Source organism: Cetorhinus maximus, chromosome 2 (genome assembly GCF_964194155.1).
Source record: "Cetorhinus maximus chromosome 2, sCetMax3.hap1.1, whole genome shotgun sequence".
Taxonomy (NCBI): domain Eukaryota; kingdom Metazoa; phylum Chordata; class Chondrichthyes; order Lamniformes; family Cetorhinidae; genus Cetorhinus; species Cetorhinus maximus.
In genome coordinates, this window is record NC_135880.1 from 184,556,101 (window position 1) to 184,572,386 (window position 16,286).

Here is a 16,286-nt window from a genome sequence, read left to right on the forward strand (position 1 = left end):
AAGATTTCCTCCGTGCCTGATTCAGTTAGGCAAGTTTCCTATTGCGGGGTCATGTGCACTCACCTTGTGGCTGGATCATTCAAACCAGTAAAGCTTTAGACAAGAAAATCCACTGTTTTTCTGCTCAAGTGTAATTTGCTTTGAATGTCTGTTTTTTGGCTGTAGGAATGAACAGAAAGGAATTCAAACCGCCCCATCACCAAGGACCTCATATACTGGGCCTTCGAAAAGTATATGTTCAGTTAAAGAAAGAAAGGAAACTGCAGTTTGCCACTGGTGGGCAGGCATACCTGCTTCCCAAAACATCAGTGGTCATTAGGTGTCCTGTTAGAAGATTCCGGAAATCCATGATAACATGGGAGAAAGATGGAAAACATTTGTCAAGCTCTCCCCATGTCACTGTCACTCATTTAGGTTATATCAAAATAAATCATCTGAAGCCAGTAAATATTGGCACCTATACATGTGTAGCTGGGGTTGTGCGTGATAATTTTGTGATTAAAATAATTGGAAACAACAACAAACTGATTGAGTCACCGTCCAGTATCCAGGAAGCAGGCATCGGGAATGGAATTTCAAACGAAGCACTAAGTCCCAAGGACAAATATCTGCCGGGTTTGAAGAAGAATGGTAGCAAGGCGGACAAAAATCAATTCTTCTTAAACTGCCAGAGTCAATATGATGGAATTATTCTTAAACTCCTGGAGATAAAAGGTTGGTCTCAAGAAAGCCTAGATTCAAGGGAGTCCCAGGGATCCACAGAGAAGGACTTCACATCTGTAGAGGATGCTAGCATGGAGTCTATCATTCCATTAACATACGTAATAGATCAGGTAAGATTGGATGAAATTAGGAGGGCCATATCACAGCAGACTGATGATCTGAAGGATGTCTATGCTACTCAAATTATTGGCCAGTTAGTTGCTGAGATTTCCAAGGGCCAACCGGATACCAATAAATCCAAACAGAAACATGGGGAGAGAAACTCGGACACCAGTTCGGTGAAACCTTCTTTCCATAAAATTGCTACCAATGATCACGGAGTATCAAAATTATCCTCAGTGGATTGGTCCAGTTCTAAGGAATCTATTCATACATCTAAAGAGTTAATCAAGGCACCAGTAATACTGCAAAAGACCAATGACAAAGGGCTGTCTCTGTCAGCAGAGGTCATTGCTGATGTGGGACACACAATATTGCTGACTGACTGGACCCATAAATTGGTGTTGAGGTGTGAAACAGAAGGAAACCCAAAACCTGTCATTAGCTGGACAAAGAATGGCCAAATGTTGAAATCCAGCCACAGGTAAGATCAGTTTTGTTCAGTATGTTTATAGTGGTTGGGCTGTTGGTTATTAGTAAATGTGTTGATGCATTCATCACTGTTCATCCTCTTCATACGTGTATCTGAACCCTCAGACACTAACAACTCCAATGAATTGGGTACATCACAAGCTGGTAATATTCCAGATGGTTCAGAGTCATCACCTGACATTGCAGTAATTACAGTCGAGTGTCAGATTTAGTGTAATCTTGTTGTAATAGTAATAATGTTTTTGAAAAATCTTACCAGTTCAAAACTGTTAAACAAATGATGATTTTGCCAAGTTAATTAATTCACAACACTTTTTTTTATAGCTGTTGATTTGGGTTTGGCACATAGCCAACAATAGTTTGTGCTGCAGAGATTCACATAACCAGAAGTGATGTCAATTGCTTCATTACAACGTACACTTTGAACTGTAAACTTTGGGCTTCAAATTCTTTATCTAAAAGAAAATTTAAAAATAGATAGTTCACAGCTAGCAACACCACACAGTATTTAACAGTAAGTTTTAAAACAGTTCACCAACTAATGTTTGCCTTTTAGCTAGAGGTACCAGATGCTCACTAACACCTGATGAGGCAGATTTCACACCAAACCAATAGCATTTGTCACACTGATTCCATAGGTGTTCAAGTCCCAGCTCCCGATGTGCTGAAATGTCACTGAGCTGGTTACTAGGTGACTGGACAGAAACACGTACAAGAACGACTGAAATTAATAGCTCAGACTTTTGTAATTTTATTAATTTTATTTACTCAAATAAACAATAAAAATTGATGTAGACTTGACCGTAATTCTAAAACTTTCCTTCTATTCTATCTGTAATCAGCTTTTCTTCTTTATTCTCTCTCTTCACTTTTCCTTTATTTGAACCTTTAACATTATCTCCTACCTGTATTTGACATTCTATTGTTAATAATATTTTGTGTTTAAACATTCCACAGTCTGCACCATGCCTCACTGCCCATTGGGGGTTGAAACCCACAGTTACGACAGTTAGTGCTTTGGCAGAAACATGTTTTCAACCAGGAAAGAGCTGGAATTTGGTGTGCATCCTGGACACCTGGTTGGAACAATTAGGTCAGATGTATATAACATTTTCCCAGGTAGTCCAAGTGTATATTAAGATAATTTGTTGGTTGAGGGAAGAAGGTACTCCAAAATAAGTCATCACCAATGCGCAAGGGATTTAAAACTAACCAAAAGAAAGGAAACAAAACTGACCAATTTCATTTTGAAATCTTTGATCATCTCCTTTTCCACCACCCTTGGGTAACTTGAATGAAGTAGCAGTTGGGGACCATTTTGGAGATAGTGACTATAATACAGTTCGATTGAGCATCATTATGGAAAAGGATAAAGATAGAACAGGCATAAAAGTTCTAAATTGGGGGAAGACAAATTTTACAAAGCTGGGAGGTAAGCAGGCCAGAGTGGACTGGATACAACTATTAGGAGGAAAAGCTGTCATCAGTGGGAGGCATTCAAAGGCGAGATTCTACGGGCACAGTGTAGACATGTTTCCAAAAAGAAAAAGGGTGGTACTGCCAAATCTAGGGCCCCCTGGTTATCCAAAAGCATACAGGCCAAGATTAAGCAGAAAAAGAAAACTTATGATAGTCACAAAAGACTTAATACTGTAGAAAGCCTAGAGGAGTATAGAAAGTACAGGGATGAAGTAAAAATGGAAATTAGGAAAGCAAAGAGAGGGTACGAAAAAATATTGGCGGGTAAAGTCAAAGAAAATCCTAAGATGTTCTACCAGAGCATTAGGAGCAAGAGAATAACTAAGGAAAGGGTCGGGCCTATCAGAGATTTACATGGTAACTTGTAGGTTGATGCTGAATGTGTGGACAGGGTTCTCGATGAGTACCTTGTCTCTGTCTTCACTAAGCAGTGAGATGATACAGACATTCTAGTTAAAGAGGAGGAGTGTGAAATATTAGATACAATAAGTAGAATGAGAGAGGATGTACTGGAGGGACTGACATCCTTGAAGGTGGATAAATCACTAGAGCCAGATGGATTGTATCCCAGGTTGTTAAAGGAGGCCAGGGAGGAAGTAACGGATGCCCTGAGGATCATTTCCCAATCCTCACTAGATACAGGTGAGGTACCAGAGGATTGGAGGTCTGCTAATGTTGTACCATTATTTAAAAAGGGTGCGAGAGATAGGTCAAAAAATTATAGGCCGGTCAGCCTGACTTTGGTGGTAGGAAAATTATTGGAATCAATTCTGAGAGACAGGATAAACTGTCACTGGGAAAGGCACAGATTGATCAGGGGTAGTCAGCAGGGTTTTGTTAGGGGGAGATCATGTCTTACTAACTTAATAGTATTTTTTGAGGAAGTAACAAGGAGGATTGATGAGGGTAGTGCAATGGATGTTGTCTACATGGATTTTAGTAAGGCATTTGACAAGGTCCCACATGGCAGACTGGTCAGGAAAGTGAAGTCTCATGAGATACAGGGGAAGGTGGCAGGTTGGACCCAAAATTGGCTCAGCGACAGGAAACAAAGGGTAATGGTCGATGGATGTTTTTACAAATGTAAAATGGTTTCCAGTGGTGTTCCACTGGGTCAGTGTTGGGGCCCTTGCTGTTTGTTGTATTTATGTTAATGATTTAGATGGAAATGTGGGAGGCATGATTGGGAAATTTGCAGATGACACAAAAATTGGCCATGTAGTTGAAAGTGAAGAAGATAGCTGTTGACTGCAAAATAATATCAATGGTTTGGTTGAACGGGCAGAGAAGTGGCAAATGGAATTCAATCCAGAAGAGTGCAAGGTAATGTATTTGGGGAGGGCAAACAAAGCATAGTAATACTCAATAAATGGGAAGTTATTGAGAGGGGTTAAGGAATTGAGGGACCTTAGAGTACATGATCACAGGTCCTTGAATGTGGCAGGACAAGTGGACGAGCTGGTCAAGAAAGCATATCGAATGCTTTCCTTTACTAGGCGAGGTATTGAATACAAAAGCAGGGATGTAATGATGGAACTGTATAAAACTCTGGTTAGACCACAGCTGCAATTTGGTGTACAGTTCTGGTCACCACATTACAGGAAGGACATAATTGCTCTGGAGAGAGAGTACAGAGGAGATTTACAAGAATGTTGCCAGGGCTGGAAAATTGCAGCTATGAGGAGAGATGGGATAGGCTGGGGTTGTTTTCCTTAGAACAGAGGAGGCTGAGGGGTGACCTAATTGAGGTGTACAAAATTATGAGGGGCCTAGATAGGGTAGACAGGGAAGACTTGTTTCCCCGGGCCAAGGTGTCTATTACCAGGGGGACACGGATTTAAGGTGATTGGTAGAAGGATTACAGGGGACATGAGGCAAAATGTTTTCACCCTGAGGGTAGTGGGAGTCTGGAATTCACTGCCTAAGTTGGTGGTTGAGGCTGAAATGCTCAATTCATTTAAAAGGTACCTGGATCTGCATCTGAAGTGCTGTAACCTGCAAGGCTACAGACCAGGTGCTGGAAAGTAGGATTAAAATGAGTGGCTAGTTTCTTTTTTTTCTGACCGGAGCAGACATGATGGGCTGAATGGCCTCTTTCTGTCCCATAACTTTTCTATGGCAGCTAATTCCAGGTCATTGCCACTTGCTGCATAAAAAAATTCTTCCTCATATCCCACCTGTGTCTCATGCCCAAAACTTTAAATCTGTGCCTCCTGGTCCTGGTACCACTAACTAACGGGAGCATGTTTTCTTTGTCTACCTTATCTAAATTTGTCATAATCTTTTACACCTCTATCAAATCTCCCCTTAATCTCCTTTGCTCCAAGGAGAACAGTGTCAGCCTTTCCAGCCTAGGCTTGTAGCTAAAATCTGTTATCGTTGGAAGCATTCTGGTAAACCTCCTCTGCACCCACTGAAGGGTGCAGCCTCACATCCTTCCTAAAGTTTAGTGATCAGACCTGGCTGCAGTATTTTAACTGTGGCCTAACCAGAGCTTTATAAAGGATCACTAGATGAAAATGAAGGCAATTTTAATTTCCCCCAACATTAAGAACAACAACATCAGGAGGTAAAAAGTTATTCCTTTCAGTTGGACTATTTCCAAAACCACACGCTTTGTTACATGTTTAAATATGAGAAAGATCTCCCAATAAGAGTGCAGCAAAATCTGGCACTGAACCACACAAGGAGGTTTCAAGTTCAATCCTAAATCTCTGTTGAGTTAGTTGATTTCAGTTAGAACAGTGGGGCTGCAGTAATTGGTCCCCCTGCCCCTGGGCTACAGAATGGAAAAAGCAAGCCTTTCAATTCCTGGTGTCTATCCAGCAAACCGTTGCCAGAAAGTGTACATATGTAGAAATCAGATCAGGCCAGGGTCGGTGTCTGTAGTCCCCTGTGATTGAACAGACTGCCAATATTCACTGTTTCAGTTTGCATGATAAGAATGGCTCCTTGGATTATCAGCAGTCAGGAATCTGTTCTTCACTGTCAGTCACCATCAACAGAGCCTTTAGGAGTAAGAAACGGAAACAAAAATATTCAAAATTATTTTATGTACCTTCCTTGTTTTCCAGAGGTTTTTGTATATGGCTTTGCATAGGCTGTACTCTTGCTAATGGCCATCTTTCACAGAACATCTCTTGTTTCACTTCAGTGCAGGGTTATGTATATCTTAAAAGTTGCTGTAGTATCCGAGAATTATAGAATCATGGAATGTTGTAAAAAAAATGATCTTCTGTTTGTGGTGCGCAATCCACTTGTCAGATCCCTGAGTTAAATCTTTATATTTAGAATCAGAGTAACAGTTATTAAAATATTAACTAATGAGACTGATTGATACCTTTGCCTACATCAGGCCTGTTATTTTTAAGGAAAAATGTAAAGTTCTGTTTGGATTTAAGAAGGGACCTTTTATAATTGTCATTATATCTCTCCTCAGAAAGCCTAAATGATCTGATTTGGCAGCAATCTGTAAGCCTATTGTTCATCTGGTGAGAGTAGTGTATCTGTAAGACATGGCAGGAATATTGTATCCAATTATGCTCAATTAAATTGTGATGGAAATAAGTCACATTGAATTTCTTCCAGTAGATTGAATTGAAGACAACTAAGAACCATGATTTTAAAATGAGGCAAAGTTAACTCAGAGGACTGTGTTTATATGAAGATACACAAAATGTCATGACTTGTCTTCATGACCAATGCTGACTGACCATAAGACCATACGAAGTAGGCCATTTGGCCCATTGAGTCTGCTACCCCATTCAATGAGACCATGTCTGATCTGATAACCCTCAACTCGCTTTCCTGCCTTTTCCCCATAACCCTTGATTCCCTTACTGATTAAAAATCTGTCTATCTCAGCCTTGAATATATTTAACGACCCAGCCTCTATAGCCCTCTGCAGTAAAGAATTCCACAGATTGACTACCTCAGAGAGAAGAAATTCCTCCTCACCTCTGTTATAAGTGGGCGCCCCCTTACTCTGAGATTATGCCCTCTGGTCCTAAACTCTCCCACAAGGGGAAACAACCTCTCAGCATCTACCCTGTCAAGCCCCATAAGAATCTTATATGTTTCAATTAAGTCACCTCTCATTCTTCTAAACTCCACTGAGCACAGGCCCAACCTACTCAACCTCTCCTCATAAGAAAATCCCTCCATACCCTAGTGAACCTTCTCTGGACTGCCCCCAATGCCAGTATATCTTTTCTTAGATAAGGGGACCCAAATTGTTCATAGTATTCTAGGTGTGGTCTAACTAGTGCCTCATGTAGTTTTAGCAAGACTTCCCTATTTTCATATCCCATTCCCTTTGAAATAAAGGCCAACATTCCATTTGCCTTATTACCTGCTGAACTCGTATGTTAGCTTTTTGTGATTCATGCACAAGGACCCCCAAATCCCTCTGTGCTGCAGCTTTCTGCAGTCTTTCTCCATTTAAATAATATTCAGCTCCTCTACTCTTCCTGCCAAAGTGCATAACCCCACACTTTCCCACATTATACTCTATTTTGCCCACTAATTTAACCTGTCTATATCCCTCTGTAGACTCTTTGTGTCATCCTCACCACTTGCCTTCCCACCTATTTTTGTGTCATCCACAAACTTGATGATAGTACATTCACTTCCCTCATCCAAGTCATTAATATATATTATAAATAATTGTGTCCCCAGCACTGATCCCTGTGGCACTCCACTAGTTACAGGTTGCCATCCTGAAAATGCCCCCCTGTATCCCAATTCTCTGGGCAGAATTTTCTCTTTGGCATGTTGTGGAACAGGCCCCACACGCTGACACGTAAAATGACACGCGGTGACGTCGGGCGTGCGTCTTTCCAATCTTCCATTTGGTGGGCACACGCTGGAGTTGGCTGCGCGCTGGCCGAACTGTCAAAAGCCTGTTAAGGCCATTCAAAAACTAACTGAGGTAATTGACAGGGCTGCCTGTCCAACCTCAAGGTTGGCGGGCAGGCAAAGAGCCCAGGCGGCCTTCGGGTTAATCATCGAACCTCATTCACGGGGGGATGAGGTTACATGAAGGTTTTATTAAATAATTTTTAAAAATTTTGACGATTTGACTGTCCCATGAGGGGACATGTCTGAATAATTTTAATCTTTCATTTCTTCAAACTTTAAAACTGAAGTTAATCTCCATGAGGCAGCTCCATGCCTCAGGGCGATTTCTGTGCTCTTTCACATGAGTGGATGCCCCGACTCTCCCTCCTCCCCCCGCCCGCACAAGTAGCACTGAGCACTACCCTCTCCCCACCCCCCCAGCTCCACACAGGCCGTGCCGAGTGCTACAGCACACGTTTCACGTTGGGCAGGCTTTAATTGGCTCGCCAACGTGAAATCACGGTCCAGCCCCAATCGCAAGCAGTGGTCGGCTCCCTGACCGCCCACGCCCACCCCCGCCGAGCCCGCCCATTATCTGGTCATTATCACATCACTGTTTGTGGGAGCTTGCTGTGCACATATTGGCTGCCATGTTTCACACATTACAGCAGTGACGGCTCAAAAAGTACTTAATTGGCTGGAAAGCACTTCAAGACACCCAGTCACCATGAGAAGCGCTATAGAAATGCAAGTCTTTCTTTTGTGTTATTTGCAGTTTCTTTTATGTTAAAGAGAAGAATTTTCCTTGTTGTTTGAATTTATTCTCAAGAATTGAGCATCACTGGCTAGACCAGCATTTATTGCCCATCCCTAATTGCCCCTTGAGAAGGTGGTAGTGAGCTGCCTTCTTGAATCACTGCAGTCCATGTGGTGTAGGTACAACCACAGTGCTGTTAGGAAGGGAGTTCCAGGATTTTGACCCAGCGACAGTGAAGGAATGGTGATATATTTCCAAATCAGGATGGTGTGTGGCTTGACGAAGAACATGTAGTTGGTGATGTTCCCATGTGCCTGCAGTCTTAGTCCTAAGTGGTGGCGATCATGGGTTTGGAAGGTGCTGTCTAAGGAGCCTTGGTGAGTTCCTGAAGTGTATCTTGTAGATGGTACACACTGCTGCTACTGTGCGTCGATGGTGGAGGGAGTGAATGTTTGCAGATGGGGTGCCAATCAAGCGGGGCTGCTTTGTCCTGGACGGTGTCAACTTCTTGAGTGTTGTGGGAGCTGCACTCATCCAGGCAAGCGGAAAGTACTCCATCACACTCCTGACTTGTGCCTTGTGCTTTGACACTTCTTATCACTGTGTTTCATGTTTTGAAACTGATGACAAGATGCACCCTGATTTCCTCCAACCATTTGGAAGCAGATTATTTACCGTTTTCAGTGAGAATGGTGGCTATGTGCTACATGACCAATTCAAAATACCTTTGAAGCGGAATTTCATGATAGAAAATCTGCTCTAACTGAGGAACATCAGTAAGCTTCAATATCTCCCTTTTTTGCTTCAGAATTATATGATAATTCAACAGAATTAGAACATGGAGCAGTGTCATATTCTCTTTCCAATATCCCACTTCCTTGGGAAGCCACTTAGTCCCTGCTTAAAATGAGGAACTGAACAAGATATATGAACATACGTATGAACATATGAATTCGGAGCAGGAATAGGCCCTTCAGCTGCTCGAGCCTGCTCCGCTATTCAGTAAGATCATGGCCTCAATTCCATATTCCACCTATCCCTGATACTCTTAGATTCATGACTAACAAGGGAGTCAATATATCTTGGCCATAAAAGTATTCCATGACCCTGCCTCCATAGCTGTCCAGGGAAGAGAGTTCCAAAGACTCTCATCCCTCAGAGAAAAAATTTCTTCGCATCTCTGTCTTAAATGGGAAACCCCTTATTTTTAAATGGTGTTCTCTAATTCTAGTCTCTCCCACATGGGGAAACATCCCTTCAGCATTCACCCCATCAAGTCCCCTCAGGATCTTATATGTTTCAATACAATCACCTCTCGTTCTTCTAAACTCCAATGGATAAAGGCCCAGAGTCTGTCCAGCTTTCCTCAGAAGATCATACCCACCCCCACCAACAACACCCCCTCTACCCCCCACATCCCTGATCTCAGTCGAGTGAACCTTCTCTGAACTGCTTCTAATGCATTTATATCCTTTCTTAAATAAGGAGACCAAAATTGTACACAGTACTCCAGATGTGGCCTCACCAATGCCCTGTACAACTGTAGAAAAACATCCTGACTTTTATGTTCCATTTCCCTTGCAATAAATGACAACATTCCATTTGACTTCCTAATCACTTGCTGCACCTCATACTAACATTTTGTGATTCATGTACCACAATACCCTCTGTACCTCAGAGCTCTGAATCTCTCTCCATTTAAATATTATGCTGTTTTTCTATTCTTCTTGCCAAAATGGACAAGTTCACATTTTCCCACATTATACTCCATCTGCCAATTTTTTGCCCACTCACTTAACCTGTCTATGTCCCTTTGCAGACTCCTTATGCCCTCTGCACAACTAGCTTTCCTACCTATCTTTGTGTCATCATCAAATTTAGCAACCAGACATTCAATCCCTTCATCCAAGTCATTGATATAGATTGTAAATAGTTGAGGCCCCAGCACTGATCCCTGTGGCACTCCACTCATCACTCGTCACATCTTCCCAACCTGAAAATGAACCATTTATGCCCACTCTCTGTTTCCTGTTAGCTAGCCAGTCCGCTATCCATGCTAATATGTTACCCCCTATACCATGAGCTCTTATTTTGCGTAGTAGTCTTTGATGTGGCACCTTGTCAAATACCTTCTGGAAATCTAACTAAAGCACATTCACAGGTTCCCCTTTATCGACGTTGCTTGTTACTTCCTCAAAGAACTCCAATAAATTAGTCAAACACGATTTCCCTTTCACAAAACTATGTTGACTCTGCTTGATTGCACTGAGATTTTCTAAGGGCCCCACTCTAACCTCATTAATGATAAATTCCAGCATTTTCCCTTTGACAGATGTCAAGCTAACTGGCCTGTAGTTTTCTGCTTTCTGCCTCCTTTTCTTGAATAGAGGAACCACATTCTCTATTTTCCAATCTGATGGGACCTTTCCAGAATCTAGGGGATTTTCTACAATCTCTTCAGCCACTTCTTTTAAGACTCTAGGATGAAGTCCATCAGGACCTGTGGAATTGTCAGCTTTTAGCTCTAAAAATTTTCTTAGTACTTTTCCCCTGGTGATTATAATTGTTTAAGTTCCTCCCTACCTTTCACCTCCTGATTCACAGTTATTTCAGGGATGCTATTAATATCCTCTACAGTGAAGACAGATGCAAAATATCTGTTCAATTCAATCTGTCCTTATTTTCCATTGTTAATTTCCCAGGCTCTCTCTCTAGAGGACCAAAACTCATTTTACTTACTCTTTTCCTTTTTAAATAATTGTAGAAACTCTTATCTTGCTTTTATATTTCTAGCTAGCTTTCTCTCATACTCTAGTTTCTCCCTCTTTATTAATCTTTTAGTCATTTTTCTATTCTTCAAACTCTGTCCAATCTTCTGACCTGCCACTCATCTTTGCAGAATTATATGCTTTTTATTTCTATTTAATACTATCTTTACTTCCTTAGTTAGCCACAGATGGTGTATCTTTCCCTTATAGAGTATTTCTTTCTCACTGGACTGTATCTTTTCTGTGTATTCTGGAATATTTCCTTTAATGTCTGCCACTGCATCTTTGCTGACCTATCCCTTTAACCTAATTTCCCAGTTCATTTTAGCTAGCTCTGTCTTCACGTCTCAGAATTGCCCTTATTTAAGTTTAAAACACTAGCCTTAGATCCGCTCCTCTCTCCCTCAAACTGAATGTGAAATTCAATCATATCATGATCACTGCTATTAGGCTCACCTTCACTATGCAGTCATTCATTAATCCTGTCTCTGTGCACATTACCTGATCTAGTATGTAGCCTGCTGTCTGATACTAGAATGTGCTGCTTGAAGAAACTGTCCTGAAAACACTCTATGAACTCATCATCCAGGCTACCTTTGCCAGTCTGATTTGTCCAATCTATATGTAAATTTAAATCATCCATGATTATCACCATATCTTTCTCATTATTTCCCCCATTATTTCTTCCTGTATACCCCATCCTACAGTGTGGTTACTGCTAGGGACCTATAAATCACTCCCACAAGTAGCTTCTTACCTTTACTATTTCTCATCTCTACACAAACTGATTTTACATCTTGATCTCCAGAACTAAAGTCACCTCTCTCTATTGTGCCAATGTCATCCTTAATTAACAGAGCTATCCCTGCATCTTTTCCTAGCTGCCTGTCCTTCCTAAATGTCACATACTTTTGAATATTCAGGTCCCAGTCTGTGTCATCTTGCAACCATGTCTCAGTAATGGCTATCAGATCATACATATTTATTTCTATTTGAGCTGTCAATTCATCTGTTTTGCTATGAATGCTACATGCATTCAACTCTGTCCTTTTGCCTTTTTGCGATCTCTTTTACATGTGCAGTTGCCTCCATGAACCATGGACATGCAAACTTTCACCCCCCCCTCACCCCCCACCCACCCCCGATCCCATCCCCCATGCGAAAATGGTGGATGGGAGGCTGGAGGGCAGGTCTTCCAGAACCAAGGCTCCTGTGCCATTTTTCCTAAGGCACAGAGACTTTCCAACTCCACAAAAATTCAGGCCCAATTCTTTTCACAGTGCTTCAAATGTGATCTAATTAGGTTCTATACAAGCTTAACCAGCTTCTGTGTTCAACTCTATCCCTCCAGAAATCAACTTCAATGCTTGCTTTGTTTTTTGTGGTTTTGTCTGTGTTGCTACTTAGAATGATTTGGGAATGTATCATTCATATGTTTTAAATTTGAAAAAGTTATTTTTCTTTCTGCTATAATAAAGTCTAGCCTTTCAAATGGAGCTTCTAACTGATTAATGTATAGCTGCTGCTAAAGAGGCAATTTCCTTGTTTCCTTGGCCGTTGCCATGTATATTTCAGGTTTTTTTTTTAAATTGAAGATGCAGGAAATTACAAATAGATCCTTGCTTTAATCAGGGAGTAAAACAGTTTCCTTTAGAAACTGGATAGTGAGATTCATCTAGTAGCGGACACAATGTCAGCTCAATAGCTAAAAGCTGTGGTGTTCATAGCTACTGACTACTTTCCACCTTTTAACATTGATTTCATGTCTCTTCACATTCAATTCTAAATAGATCAACATATTTGAAAGTAGCAAAAGATTGGTGAAAATTAGTTTGTGGTTTTTCGGAATTGGTTTAAAGAATACCAACTCCACTCTTCCCAAAAATATCAGATCTTTTCCAATGATTCACAAAGTTAAAAGAATAAGCCATTCTGAGGCCATGTAATTTTAATTCTGAAGTATTCCACACAAAAGAATATCCAATTTTCCTGAATTCTCTTTCTGTATTGTGAATTAACCAGACTTAACAGAGTCTGAGTGAAGGTTTTTCTCTATTTATGGTTATTCTTTGAGTAAGTATGTCAGAGGGTTGAATGGATTTGTTAAGTTCTTTTAAGTACCATAGATATGTTTACAAGTTGTTCTGACAGATGTACCTTTCAGACCATCAAATATTTATAAATTGTAGTAAATTATGCATTTTAATTCATTAAAGCAAGTTATCGTGTTGGTGACTTTGAAATCATTAGTAACACTGACAAAAAACGGGTCTAAACATTAAACTGTTAACAGCTAAATCTCACAGCAAATTGCTTTCATTTTGCAATGTGAATAGTGACCTTTCACACACTCTTTAACCTCCAATATATCATTTAAACAGTGGCAAACACATTGAAATTCCTGGAAATAAATCTCTTCATGAGATCAACTTTGCAAAAGAAAGCTGCAAATGTCTGAACTGACTTGCGAGTGCTGAAAATCAGGCAGGAATGTTCTCGGCTATCAATCACAACTCTATCCGTCATTTTCACTCCCTATTTATTCACTAAATGAATGGTGGTTGTTCTGTGGCTTTCATTTTCAGCTTAATTATGAAGGTGAATGTCTTCAGCTTTCTCTCACTCTCCACTGGAAGTTCTGCAGGAAACCTGCTAACGTAAATATCTATGGAAATTACACAGGCCGAGTGGGGAAAATCCCTGTGCGAATTAACCCCCAGGTCACTCAAAGGGGGTATTATAAGGAAAGGTTGAGCAGGTTGGATCTATACCCATTAGAGTTTAGAAGAATGAGAGGTGATCTTATAAAACATGTAAGATTGTGGATGCTGTGAGGATGTTTCCTGTGATTGGGGAGTCCAGAACTAGGGACACAGTTTAAAAATTAGGGGTCTCCCATTAAGACTGAGATGAGAATTTTTTCCTCTCAGAGGGTCATTAGTGTGTGGAATTCTCTTCCACAGAGAGCAATGGAGGCTGGGTCATTGAATATATTCAAGGCAGCATCAGACAGATTTTTGATCGACAAAGGAGTCAAGAGTCATGAGAAGCAGACAGGAGAGTGCAATTGGCGCTGCCATCAGATCAGCCATGATCTTTGGCAGAGCAGACTTGAGGGGCCAAATGGCCTACTCCTGCTAATTCTTGTTTTCTTGTGGGAATTTTAACTCTGTGGTGTGGAAGCAGCCTGGTGAGTAACTGGCGAGACTGTTTTTTTTAATTCCTTCATGGGTGTCACCAGTTCGGCCAGCATCTATTGCCCATTCTTTCCTTGGTCAGAGGGCATTTAAGAGTCAGCCACATGGCTGTGGGTCTGGAGTCACGTGTAGGCCAGACCAGGTATGGACGGCAGATTCCCTTCCCTAAAGGTCATTAGTGAACCAGATGGGATTTTACAACAATCAACAATGGTTTCACTTTTAATCCAGGTTTTTTATTGAATTCAAATTTCATAATCTGCCATGGCGGGATTCGAACTCAGGTCCCCAGAGCATTACGCAGTGACAATGCCACTACGCCACGATGATCAACTTCACCATCAAAAAGAGGAAAGTTGAGTGGCCTAGGTCCTCCCACCAGGCTCTAGGTTAAGTGTCAGTGTGGGCTAATAGGGTAATGGGATTCCAGGCAGTCAGTGCCTTGTGATAGAGCTTTCTGGCCAGGGGAGACCTATACTTTTCCTGTTCACACTCGTGCTCTTCCTGATCCTCGAGGGAATCATTTACTGGTTATTGCTGCTGAAGTAGTTCCTACAAGTGTCCTTCTCTTCTGATTTAGGCTGGAATTAAAGTTTCATTGAGATATTTGTATCCCTGTACCAGGCTCCCATTGGGTGCCTCATATGTCTGAAAAAAAAAGTATTTTAAAATGGGACACGGCAGAGATAGAGTGTGAGTTTCATCCATTTCACTCTCACTGTCCAGCTGCTCAATTTCCATCAGGTGTGGGGTTGGTACAGTTTATGTGGCCTCACCAACAATGAACATTTCAACAAACACAAAATTGTTAAATCAGAACCTATTTTATAAATCAGAGTTTTAATCTCTCTCTACATCCTTAAGGAAAATTCAGTGTCAATCAAGTGGTGACACAATTGACCAATCGATTTTTGAAAAATTTGTGAGACATGATAACAATTCAGACCCAAATGGCTTAGGCATCCAGCAATCTACTGATGTGTTAAAGTGGATCTTATACTCCTTACAGAACACACCTGGGCATCAACCATTGAAATGAGTGGGATTAAATTAGACAGCTTCTATAAGGTATGTGTGGTCCACCTAACTGGCTTAGCCCCATGGGTGAAGACCCCATTGTATTGTTAGATTCTATATTGTTTTCAAAGCCAAGGCCAAAAACAAAAGCTGTCAGAAACTATGGAAAAGCTGATTTTGGACTTGAGAAAAGAGCATCAGGGAAAAGTAATGGGAAGCTGCATTTAAAAATAGAACCACGGAAGAAAAGGGGAAATGAAGTTTAGGTAACTAAAGATGATGAATAAAGAAAGTACATTCTGCTTTTTCTTAAAAAGAGAGGCATTGCAGGAGCCCGGCTGCAGTAATTTAATATTAAAAAGAACAAATACTTTTAAACATACAAATGAAGATTCATGGAAAAGACAATTGCAGATAGCAAAGGAAACTTTTAGAAAAGGAATGAGGGAGCTTGATTAATTGCAAATGGATATAAACATTTTATAGCCATGTAAACATTGGAGAGAATGTTAGAGGAAGGCAGGGCCATGAAAGGAGTAAATTAAAGTGTTATCAGGATAGGGCAGATTGAACAGATCTTCAAATTAATTTCATAAAGGAGGAAGAGGGGCAAATTCTGTCCAAATGATGCATTTAGAAAGGAAAGTTGAGAAGAGGCAATATATATTAAGTGGTTCAATTTAAGGATATGCAGGTACAGAAAGGTGACAGAACATGTTGATAAGGCTGTTAAAATATATGGCCTTATAAGTGAAGGCATAGAGTACAAAAGCAACAAAGTTAGGATAACCATTTACAAACCACTGGTTAGGCCCCAGATGGAGTGTTGTGTCAAATTCTAGCCACCACACTTTAAAAAGAACACCATGGACTTAGAGAAGGTGCGAAGGAGTTTTATTAGACTGGTATCAGGGA

The 16,286-nt window shown here is 40.9% G+C and overlaps 1 protein-coding gene across 2 annotated transcripts in view; it reads left to right on the top strand.

The window, feature by feature from the left end:
* Window positions 1-16,286, top strand: part of LOC144668435 (ADAMTS-like protein 1) — a 746,250-nt gene that overhangs the window by 687,880 nt on the left and 42,084 nt on the right. For both annotated transcript variants that reach the window (XM_078530487.1, XM_078530496.1), the window contains one exon: window positions 166-1,306. In XM_078530487.1, the coding sequence (XP_078386613.1) occupies window positions 166-1,306 (1,141 nt within the window). The remainder of the gene's footprint in view (window positions 1-165; window positions 1,307-16,286) is intronic.